Here is a 12,315-nt window from a genome sequence, read left to right as displayed (position 1 = left end):
GATAGAGCGGGATCACATATGATCCCACGCTATCCCACAGCGGGAGCCGGCTGTCAGTCACAGCCGGCGTCCCGCTGCAACAGCGGGGGAAGGGGGGGGGGAATCTCCCCGCTGTTAACCCCTTCCCTGCCGCGATCTAAGTACATAGAGCGCGCTCCCTCTGTGTCTTCGGCCGGCTCCCGCGCTATTATTGCGAGAGCCCGGCCTGTCACCATGGCAACAGGACGCGAGACACTGGCGTCCTGTATTGCCAATGCCTGAGATTGCTGTATAAGCGATAAGGCATGGCAGGGCAGTAGCCCTGCCATGCCTTATCACAGCGATGGGCAATACAGTGGTCAAAGTCCCCCAGGGGGACAAAAGTTGTGTAAAAAAAAAAAAAGATTAAAAAAATGAATTAAAAAAATGTAAAAAAAAAAGTTTAAAAAAACCCCTTTTTTATGCTTTTTTTCATATTAGCATACAAAAATTTAAAACCCCACATATTTGGTATTGTCACGTCCGTAACAACGCGTACAATAAGCTGCACATGCTTTTGACTGTGCACGGAAAAAAGCGTTAAAAAAACCAATAAAAAACTGAGGCAAAATGCTAATTTTTGGCATTTTGCCTCCCTAAAAACTCAATAAAAGTGATCAAAAAAGCCGTATGTACCCCAAAATGGTACCAATAAAAACTACAGCTCTTCTCGCAAATAATAAGCCCTCATAGAGCTCCGTACATAAAAAAATTTAAAAGTTACAGGACTTTGAATGGAGCGATTTAGAAAAAGAAAAGATTTTCCCAAAAAATTGCTTTTATTGCAGAAAAGTAGAAAAACATTAAAAAAATGTAAAAATTTTGGTATCGTTGTAACCGTACCGACCCGCAGAAAAAAACAGATTGTGTCATTTATGCTGCATGATTAACGCTGTTAAAAAAAAAAAATCTATGGCAGAATTGATGCGTTTTCTCTCCCTGCTATCATAAAAAAAAAAAGTTTTACAATATAGTCTATGTACCCAAAAGTGGCACCGATAAAAACTACAGTTCGCCACGCAAAAAACAAGCCCTCATACGGCCGCGTCGACGGACAAGTAAAAAAGTTATGACTTTTGATAAATAGAGAAGAAAATCCGCCTCGTATTGCTTCTCTGAAGTTATGATCCTCAGGTTTGTGTTTCACGTGTGTCAGAGGATCGCAAATGTTACCCATTGTTTTTGATTGCCATCCCATTGAAAACAATGGGCGAGATGTTCCGAGGGCACGCCCCAAAGGTAGAACATGTTGTCCTCCTCGCAGCACTGCTGTGTGAAAAAAAAAAATCGCTCATGTGAACAAGTCCCTTTAAAAGAATGGAGTTCAACTCCGTGCCAGTTTTGTGCGTCTCTTTTGTGAATGTAGCCTTATGGCCCTTTTCCAAGGGCCGACAGTCGGTTGAAAGACTGCAGAAGCGCTGACATCACTACTGAGGTCGCTGGCGCTTGTGCAGAGTGTTTAGACTGACAGACTTCATCGCTGGATCGCAGGCTTCTCGCTTCACTGCTATGTGAGCGGGGAGCGTTTACACGGACAGTCAGCGATAATGACTTGCGAACGAATAGCGAGTGATAATCGTTACATGTAAATGGGCCATTACTCTCGGCTGTGGAGCTTACACTCAGCGCTGTGTATGATCAGTCTGGGCTGAGGAGCTTGCACTCAATGCTGTGCATGATCAGTCTGGGCTGAGGAGCTTGCACTCAATGCTGTGCATGATCAGTCCGGGCTGAGGAGCTTGCACTCAATGCTGTGTATGATCAGTCTGGGCTGAGGAGCTTACACTCAATACCGTGTATGATCAGTCTGGGCTGAGGAGCTTGCACTCAATGCTGTGCATGATCAGTCCGGGCTGAGGAGCTTGCACTCAATGCTATGCATGATCAGTCTGAGCTGAGGAGCTTGCACTCAATGCTGTGCATGATCAGTCTGGGCTGAGGAGCTTGCACTTAGTTCTGTGCATGATCAGTTTGGGCTGTGGAGCTTGCACTCAGTGCTGTGTTTGATCAATCCGGGCTGAGGAGCTTGCACTCAATGCTGTGTATGATCAGTCTGGGCTGAGGAGCTTACACTCAATACCGTGTATGATCAGTCTGGGCTGAGGAGCTTGCACTCAATGCTGTGCATGATCAGTCCGGGCTGAGGAGCTTGCACTCAATGCTATGCATGATCAGTCTGAGCTGAGGAGCTTGCACTCAATGCTGTGCATGATCAGTCTGGGCTGAGGAGCTTGCACTCAATGCTGTGCATGATCAGTCTGGGCTGAGGAGCTTGCACTCAATGCTGTGCATGATCAGTCTGGGCTGTGGAGCTTGCACTTAGTTCTGTGCATGATCAGTTTGGGCTGTGGAGCTTGCACTCAGTGCTGTGTTTGATCAATCTGGGCGGAGGAGCTTGCACTCAGTGCTGTGTATGATCAATCTGGGCGGAGGAGCTTGCACTCAGCGCTGTGTATGATTAGTCTGGGTTGAGGAGCTTACACTCAATACCGTGTATGATCAGTCTGGGCTGAGGAGCTTGCACTCAATACCGTGTATGATCAGTCTGGGCTGAGGAGCTTGCACTCAATGCTGTGCATGATCAGTCCGGGCTGAGGAGCTTGCACTCAATGCTGTGCATGATCAGTCTGGGCTGAGGAGCTTGCACTCAATGCTGTGCATGATCAGTCCGGGCTGAGGAGCTTGCACTCAATGCTGTGCATGATCAGTCTGGGCTGTGGAGCGTGCACTCAATGCTGTGTATGATCAGTCTGGGCTGAGGAGCTTGCACTCAGTGCTGTGTATGATCAGTTTGGGCTGTGGAGCTTGCACTCAGTGCTGTGTATGATCAGTCTAGGCTGAGGAGCTTGCACTCAATGCTGTGTATGATCAGTCTAGGCTGTGGAGCTTGCACTCAATGCTGTGTATGATCAGTCTAGGCTGTGGAGCTTGCACTCAGTGCTGTGTATGATCAGTCTAGGCTGTGGAGCTTGCACTCAGTGCTGTGTATGATCAGTCTAGGCTGTGGCGCTTGCACTCAGTGCTGTGTATGATCAGTCTAGGCTGTGGAGCTTGCACTCAGTGCTGTGTATGATCAGTCTAGGCTGAGGAGCTTGCACTCAGTGCTGTGTATGATCAGTCTAGGCTGTGGCGCTTGCACTCAGTGCTGTGTATGATCAGTCTAGGCTGTGGAGCTTGCACTCAGTGCTGTGTATGATCAGTCTAGGCTGAGGAGCTTGCACTCAGTGCTGTGTATGATCAGTCTAGGCTGTGGCGCTTGCACTCAGTGCTGTGTATGATCAGTCTAGGCTGTGGAGCTTGCACTCAGTGCTGTGTATGATCAGTCTAGGCTGAGGAGCTTGCACTCAGTGCTGTGTATGATCAGTCTAGGCTGTGGCGCTTGCACTCAGTGCTGTGTATGATCAGTCTAGGCTGTGGAGCTTGCACTCAGTGCTGTGTATGATCAGTCTAGGCTGAGGAGCTTGCACTCAGTGCTGTGTATGATCAGTCTAGGCTGTGGCGCTTGCACTCAGTGCTGTGTATGATCAGTCTAGGCTGTGGAGCTTGCACTCAGTGCTGTGTATGATCAGTCTAGGCTGTGGCGCTTGCACTCAGTGCTGTGTATGATCAGTCTAGGCTGTGGAGCTTGCACTCAGTGCTGTGTATGATCAATCTGGGCAGAGGAGCTTGCACTTAGTGCTGTGTATGATCAGTCTAGGCTGTGGAGCTTACACTCAGTGTTGTATATGATCAATCTGGGCTGAGGAGCTTGCACTTAGTGCTGTGTATGATCAGTCTAGGCTGTGGAGCTTACACTCAGTGTTGTATATGATCAATCTGGGCTGAGGAGCTTGCACTCAGTGCTGTGTATGATCAATCTGGGCTGTGGAGCTTGCACTCAGTGCTGTGTATGATCAGTCTAGGCTGAGGAGCTTGCACTCAGTGCTGTGTATGATCAGTCTAGGCTGTGGCGCTTGCACTCAGTGCTGTGTATGATCAGTCTAGGCTGTGGAGCTTGCACTCAGTGCTGTGTATGATCAGTCTAGGCTGAGGAGCTTGCACTCAGTGCTGTGTATGATCAGTCTAGGCTGAGGAGCTTGCACTCAGTGCTGTGTATGATCAGTCTAGGCTGTGGAGCTTGCACTCAGTGCTGTGTATGATCAGTCTAGGCTGTGGAGCTTGCACTCAGTGCTGTGTATGATCAGTCTAGGCTGTGGCGCTTGCACTCAGTGCTGTGTATGATCAGTCTAGGCTGTGGAGCTTGCACTCAGTGCTGTGTATGATCAATCTGGGCAGAGGAGCTTGCACTTAGTGCTGTGTATGATCAGTCTAGGCTGTGGAGCTTACACTCAGTGTTGTATATGATCAATCTGGGCTGAGGAGCTTGCACTTAGTGCTGTGTATGATCAGTCTAGGCTGTGGAGCTTACACTCAGTGTTGTATATGATCAATCTGGGCTGAGGAGCTTGCACTCAGTGCTGTGTATGATCAATCTGGGCTGTGGAGCTTACACTCAGTGTTGTATATGATCAGTCTGGGCTGAGGAGCTTGCACTTAGTGCTGTGTATGATCAGTCTAGGCTGTGGAGCTTGCACTCAGTGCTGTGTTTGATCAGCCTGGTCTGAGGAGCTTGCACTCAGTGCTGTGTATGATCAGTCTAGGCTGTGGAGCTTGCACTCAGTGCTGTGTATGATCAGCCTGGTCTGAGGAGCTTGCACTCAGTGCTGTGTATGATCAGTCTGGGCTGAGGAGCTTGCACTCAGTGCCGTGTATGATCAGTCTAGGCTGTGGAGCTTGCACTCAGTGCTGTGTATGCTCAGTCTAGGCTGTGGAGCTTGCACTCAGTGCTGTGTATGATCAGTCTAGGCTGTGGAGCTTGCACTCAGTGCTGTGTATGCTCAGCCTGGTCTGAGGGGCTGGCAGTAAGTGCTGCTATGCCTTTGCTTCCCCTTCCTTCTTATCAGTGATACTGTCTCCCCTCCTCAGGTGTCCTGCATCTGATGGTGATGAGGGGGAGGGGAGTAGGTATATAGGTGCTCTGGGTGGAGAGGGTCTCTATCAGTCCTCTGTAGTACTGCTCAGGTGAGTTGACCAGGTAGTGTGGTATCATTTTGGGGGTGGTATTGCAGAGTGTTACACCTGTGTCTTGTGGGGTGATGGTACAATGTAGTGTGGGGTTTGGGTTTTTAGTAAAGGGTGAAGTCTACACCAAAGCCTGTGAGTTGTCAGCAACTTACTCTTACCTTATCTTTGTAAGACTTTAAGTGGGGGAGGGGCCTTCAGAGTCCCCCTTATTGTGGTTTGGGTGGTTAGTAGCATTGTATACTGATTATTGGGGTGGGGTGACACCCCTTCCCCCCCTGTGTCTGGTGTGGAGGTGAGACTTCATCAGGGTTTGTGGAGCCCCCTCCAGGTGATGTCTTGGATGCCCTGACTGATGGGGTGGCTGGAAGTTCTGGGGTCTTGACATGGTGTGGGGTCTCCATCAGGCTTGAGGGATGTATCTTCTGTTTGACCCTCATTGGGAGTGTTTGTCTGTGTTCTGATATCCTATGGTTCTGGTGGGGCTGTGGGATCGGTTGGTTCTGGGGTCCCCTCCTTGGTAGGGGCTTAGTCTTGTGTGACCCTATTGGGGAACAGCCTGTCCTTGGTGTAGGGGTGTGGGATTGGCTGGTTCTGGGGTCTCCTCATTACTAGGGGATTAGTCTTGTGACCCTCTTGGGGGAACAGCCTGTCCTTGGTGTAGGGCTCCTGGTCTATGGGATTGGTGGTTCTGGAGTCTTCTCATAGCTTGTCTTAGATGTGTAGGATGGAATCTTGTGTTCCTCATGACCTTCAGATGAAGCAGTGATCCATGTCCTGTAATAGGGGGGGGGGGGTTGTGTACTATAAGGCCTCATGTCCACGGGCAAAAGAAGAATTAAAATCCGCAGCAGATTTTAACTCTTCTCCTGCACATGGATCCGCACCCCATAGGGATGCATTGACCACCCGCGGGGTAGATAAATACCCGCTGATGGTCAATAAAAGTGATTTTTAAAAAATCTGGACCATGCTCCATTTTCATGCGGGTCTCCCGCGGCGACGGCTCCTGCGGGCTTCTATTGAAGCCTATGGAAGCCATCCGGATCCGCGGGAGACAAAAATCAGATTTTACTCACCCGCTCCGTTTCTTCTCTTCGCCGCCGCGTCATCTTCTCTGTCGCGGCCGGATCATTTTGCTTCGGGACGGCGCATGCGCGGGGCACGTCACAGACGTCATCCTGCGCATCCACCGGGCTGAAGAAAGAAGATCCGGCCGCGACGCAGAGATGACGCCGCATCGAAGGAAGTATCCGGAGCGTGCGAGAGGTAAGTTTATTCTTATTTTCAGCCCTCATGTCCGCGGGGCAGGAGGGACCCGCTGCAGATTCTCCCTGGAGAATCCGTAGCGGGCCTGATTTTCCCCGTGGACATGAGGCCTAAGGGTGTGCTGTCTGACCCATGTTCTTCTCTTACAGCTCGCTTGCATCAGTCATGGCTTCCACTGGGCTCCAGCTCTTGGGCATGATTCTCTCCTTGATTGGATGGGTTGGCTCCATCATTACCTGTGCTTTGCCCATGTGGAAGGTGACTGCTTTCATCGGTAACAACATTGTGGTGGCTCAAACCATGTGGGAAGGACTATGGATGAACTGCATTGTACAGAGCACCGGTCAGATGCAGTGCAAGATCTACGACTCCATGCTGGCACTGCCCCAAGACCTGCAGGCTGCCCGTGCCCTCACAGTCGTCTGCATCCTGGTGGCACTTCTGGCCATACTCATCGGCATCATGGGAGCTAAGTGTACCAACTGTGTGGAGGATGAGAACACAAAGGCGCGGGTCAGTGTGGTGGCTGGTGTGGTCTTCCTGGTGGCTGGCACCCTCATGTTGATCCCTGTGTGTTGGTCAGCAAACACAACCATCCGTGACTTCTACAACCCACTAGTGGTGGATGCGCAGAAGAGGGAGCTGGGGGCGTCTCTGTACATCGGGTGGGGAGCTTCTGCCCTCATGCTGCTGGGTGGAGGCCTCCTGTGCTGCTCCTGCCCCAAAAAGTCTGATGACTCGTACACCGTCCGCTACACGGCAGCCCCCTCCCAGGCCCGCAGCGACTACGCCAACAAGAACTACGTATGAGGTCCTCCCTGCACTCAATAGACTGATAAGGGGGGGCGGGCGTCATTGGGAGTTTTATACTGAATCTGATAACTTGTTTAATAAAATGATCTTTTTGTACGTTGGTGACTGACTTCTTCTGATCAGTGGGGGTCCAGTACAATGGTATAATCAGCTGGGGTGTGCAGCGGCTTTTCTACAGGGATGATACCTCTGAGCATACTCTTCTGCTGAGATATGGGGGCGGTCTCTTGGGGGGTGTAAAGACCCCATAAAACCAGCTGTAAGCTCTGCCTTCTGACCCCTGTGCTGTGGTATTTATGTACTGGGGTAGGGCTTGTCTGTTGTAATGATTATGATGGGGTTAGCTTCTGCCTATCAATAATGGAAGGGGGTAGGGGGTGAGATGGTGGTCTTCAGATGACAAGTGTACCCTACACCCCCACGGGTGATCAGGGGCTCTGCTCATAAGTGTTGACAGAAGAGTAAAGGTAAACCTCCAGGGGTCTTAAAGGGAACCTGTCAGCTCAAGCATGTCTGAGCTGAGTGGACTGATATGTAACTTTATGGGGAAAGATTCAGTAGAACTTGTATTAGTCATTTATATCTCTGCTCATTCTGAGCTGAACAGTCCAGTGGGCGGAGCTATCAGTGACAGTCATGCAGATTGCTGTCAGTCACTGCTGGCTTCACCCACTGAACTGTTCAGCTCAGAATGAGCAGAGATATAAATGAATACAAGCTCTACCAAGTCTTTCCCATAAAACTATCAGTCTGCTCAGCTCCTCCTGCTCTAGAACATGTCCAAACTGCAGACTTGTTTTGGCTAACAGATTCCCTTTAAAGGCTCCTGTCCACAGGTGAATTTTAACTGTGTTCCCCCACAGTGATAATCCAGCCGCAGGGAATGCAGTGAACACTTTCCATAGTGTTGCTATGGAAAACGTGGCCCCCTTCCCTGTCCACAAGCGGAGAAACATAGCTCTTCTCCGCTCACAGCCAGCAAATCGCAGCATGCTGCGAATTGCGGCAATTCTCTGCAGTGAGCCTATCAAGCTCACCGCGGAGATCCACCGCAGGATATCCCAATGCCTGTGGACAGACAGCCTAAGGAAACAAGGGTCACTGTAAGGAGTGACCCTTCAGGAGACAATGGCTTAAGTGTCCAACATTCTGCAGGATTCTACGGGAGGGGGGACAACTAAACCATAACCAGGGACTGTCACCAATTTGAACACCTTTTCTGAGGGAAACTGCAAATACGCTCCTGTTCCCACTTGTACTACATTCGTGATGCGCAGTGCAACATCTCCTGCACTGTGTATATAGTGTCTATGTGGCTCTTCATATTGTGGGGTCTGAAGTTTGATAGCACTTGTTCTTTTGTATAAGATGGCTCTGTGAGGTCAGCTGCTTGTCTGCACACTGCACGAATTTGGCTCCTTTAGTTACTGGTGGGAGGACCCACAACCTTGGCCTCTTGGGTTAAAGGGGTTGTCCCGCGAAAGCAAGTGGGTTATACACTTCTGTATGGCCATATTAATGCACTTTGTAATATACATCGTGCATTAAATATGAGTCATACAGAAGTTATTCACTTACCTGCTCCGTTGCTAGCGTCCCCGTCTCCATGGAGCCGTCTAATTTCAGCGTCTAATCTCCCGATTAGACGCGCTTGCGCAGTCCGGTCTTCTCCCTTCTGAATGGGGCCGCTCGTGCCGGAGAGCTGCTCTGCCCCGTCACGTGTGCCGATTCCAGCCAATCAGGAGGCTGGAATCGGCAATGGAACGCACAGAGCCCACGGTGCACCATGGGAGAAGACCTGCGGTCCACCGTGGGTGAAGATCCCGGCGGCCATCTTCGCAAGGTAAGTAAGAAGTCACCGGAGCGCAGGGATTCGGGTAAGTACTATCCGGTTTTTTTTCTTTTTACCCCTGCATCGGGTTTGTCTCGCGCTGAACGGGGGGGCTATTGAAAGAAAAAAAAAAACCCGTTTCGGCGCGGGACAACCCCTTTAAATGTGGTGCTGACAGGGCCAGCCTTTGTCTGCCTCATTCCCCTCGGAATCAGTCTTGCATGTTAGTTTAGCTCTGCAGAGTTTGACTCTCCTGTTTCTAGGTGTTGGCGCCCTCTTGCTGTTATCTCAAACACTAACCTTGACTTCCCCGTTTCACACTGGTTACTCAGGGACGGTGGGGTTTGCTGGGGTCACATATATAGATGAGGACTTGAGGAAAGCTAGAGTTGGTTGACTATCACCTGTTCCTGTAACCGATCACTTTTGCATCTGCTTGTGTTGAACTATATTGAAGGGTCAGTTGTGATAGACTTTTGGCCCTACTGTGGCTATGCGTACTGGGAGACCACTAGTACCTGGGCAAGGTAGACTGCTATAAGCAATCCTGCTGACTTGTGTCTAGTTGACATCACACTGTTACATTTTATTAGGTGTCCCAACCATCCCAAACGTAGCAGGCTAGTCCCAGGTTTTGGAAGCTGTCCTGGGAGACATGACACTTGAGTCTTACTATGGGTCTAATAAGCTCTGTGTGCTCCTTGCTGCTCGGGGTATATGTGCCCATGTTGATGGCGGTGGATGTAGAGTCCAAGGGCTGCTTGAAGAGCAGTAAGTCTGTCCCAGCACACACCTCAGCTACTGATCCTTGGGCATCACTGTAAGCATGAGTGATGAAGACATGGTCAGCTTTGTCCTTTTCTTCTCCCCCGGGCCAAGAAAATGAGTGAGGGCCCAGGGTAGCATCAAGCCTCAGTACTGTGAGGGGTTCACTATTGGGCACTTACTATTAATGTAAAAACTGCTGCTGGGCACTGTGCCATAGAAGTTTCTCATTTCATTATTCAGAAGTTGGCTGTGCAGTCACATGCCCCCTAAGGCCATATCTGGGTACTCAGGAGTGTTGGCAGCTTGTTCTATGGGAATTGCCACTGTGTTGCAGTAAATGTACAGCGTCATAAATGTCACATCTCCAGACATCAGCCATGACACCTATCAGGAAGCAGCACTATCCTGGGACCCCCTATGACACTGAACTGGAAGGATTTGTACCCCTTAAACGTTAATGAGGGAATATCTCATTTGTGCATCGTGCAGGCCGATCAACTGACCATGAGACCTGTAGAAAATGGAACTGCAGGACAGCAAAGTTATGATGCAAAAAAAACACAACATTTGTCTGTCTATCTGACCATGAGACCTGGTGCCTTGCTGCAGTCCTGATTCCTTTCAGCCAACTAAGAGCTGATGGGCCACTGGTCATTTCCCAATTGTGTGTTTGTGTGAATCAGCCATCACAAAATAGGTGGAAAACTGCACAGCATGTTTGACGAAAAATGGAGCTGAACGCAAATTCCCCAACATCATCAGCTGGCGCACCGCCTCAGGAGGGATCCACAGACATTCACCCAGCAGGAGTCTCTACTAGTAATGCCCCAAACACCAGAAGAAGAGTCCTGCTTCTTTTGGGTTCCATCGTACTAATGTCTCATTACTCTTGTGTGATTTCTTCTTCCTCCAGTTGGTGGGTTCATTGCTTCCTATCTTGGGCTCTTCTCACAGTGCCCGGAATAGGTAAGAAAGGTGGCAGCCCAAAAATGCAGGCTAGGATAAGAGTGTGGCTATTGGCATTCAGTCATACCCTCTAATGAGCGCATATTCCTCATATTCAGCTATCCTATAGACATAGCTCAACAGATAAGCTGTTCACCTTTTACCCCAGTCTCTCTCTTCTCCCCCCCCCCCCCCCCCCAACACTATCCTCCTATAAAGAGTGGCCAGACGGAAGTGCTCCATGTTTCCAGAACACCCTTTTTTTGACGCCTTCCAAGTGCCCAGTGTGATTCATCACCTTTTGTAAGACCCTGCAGCCCATCTGGGGTCCTTTTTAGACAAGCCTATTCTCATTCGCGCTTATGCACCCTGTTTAGACAGACAAAAGCATTGTTGGCGCATTCAAATGAGAATTGTTCAGTCCCTGTATAAGTGAATAGAAGGACTGACCAAGTGCTTGGTAACCCAAACGAGCCAACGCTGGTTTTTATGCCTGTACAAAATGGACAAACAAATAGCGACTGCTTCCTAAGTTCTTGGCTCATGTTGAGACTGGATGATTATTGTTCACTTTTGCTTGTTTGAACGATAATTATTACCGTCTCAAGATGCTGTTAGATGTATCGCCCGCGGGCCCACATAAACTTGGGACTAGTGAGGGGCAGTAGGGGGTGTAGTAATATTGGGTGTACTGTAGGGCTCAATTAAGGGGTGCAGCAATTGTTAACCTCTGTCTACACGTTATTAAAGGGGTTGTCTCGCGAAACCAAGTGGGGTATACACTTCTGTATGGCCATATTAATGCACTTTGTAATATACATCGTGCATTAAATATGAGCCATACAGAAGTTATTCACTTACCTGTTCCGTTGCTGGCGTCCTCGTCTCCATGGTTCCGTCTAAATTCGCTGGCAGCTTTCTTTTTTAGACGCGCTTGCGCAGTCCGGTCTTCTGCTCTCAGCACGAGCCGCTTCAGCCTGCTAGCCGCTACAGCTCTTCTGCGCATGCGCAGACGAGCTGTAACTTCTCGGGAGCACGCTGGAGCGGCCATTCTGTACCATCCTCTCTTAGAGAGGGGTGCAGAAACTTGAGCCGCCCAGCTGTCCCGAGAAGCCGCCCAGCCGTCCCGAGAAGCCTCCCTGCCGCCCAGGTAAGTGATGGGTCGGGGGTGATGTGTCACTAACAGGCGTGGGCCCCTCCGGGTGTCCTAGCGCTGGGCTCCGGGTGTCCTAGCGCTGGGCTCCGGGTGTCCTAGCGCTGGGCTCCGGGTGTCCTAGCGCTGGGCTCCGGGTGTCCTAGCGCTGGGCTCCGGGTGTCCTAGCGCTGGGCTAGCGGTGTGGCCCGGGACCTTCACCTGTCTTGAGGGGACTGCCGCTGGGCCGAGGGGCCTTCGTCTGTTGTCAGGGTCTAGCGCGGGGGAGCCGGGTCTAGCGCGGGGGAGCCGGGGCCTAGCGCCGGTTACCTGCTGCCTGGCGGTGGGTGACTGTGTGCCGTGGTCCGCCGCGTTCAATCGCGTTCAATCCCGGGGTCCGGTCGGCGGCTGCGGGACGTCTGGTTGTCAGGGAGACACAGCTGGCAGCGTCTCGGGAGCGCGCACGTCGGGCTACAGC

The 12,315-nt window shown here is 50.5% G+C and overlaps 1 protein-coding gene across 1 annotated transcript; it reads left to right on the top strand.

Moving 5' to 3' along the window:
- Positions 1-6,353: 6,353 nt before the first annotated feature.
- On the top strand, positions 6,354-7,223 carry LOC136577724 (claudin-4-like). Its single transcript, XM_066577649.1, has one exon. The coding sequence runs from the start codon at positions 6,481-6,483 to the stop codon at positions 7,156-7,158; it is 678 nt and encodes a 225-aa protein (XP_066433746.1). The 5' UTR covers positions 6,354-6,480; the 3' UTR covers positions 7,159-7,223.
- The last annotated feature ends 5,092 nt before the right edge of the window (positions 7,224-12,315 follow it).

Source organism: Eleutherodactylus coqui, chromosome 8 (genome assembly GCF_035609145.1).
Source record: "Eleutherodactylus coqui strain aEleCoq1 chromosome 8, aEleCoq1.hap1, whole genome shotgun sequence".
In the NCBI taxonomy this organism is placed as follows: Eukaryota; Metazoa; Chordata; class Amphibia; order Anura; family Eleutherodactylidae; genus Eleutherodactylus; species Eleutherodactylus coqui.
This window is presented reverse-complemented; position numbering and strand designations above follow the sequence as displayed.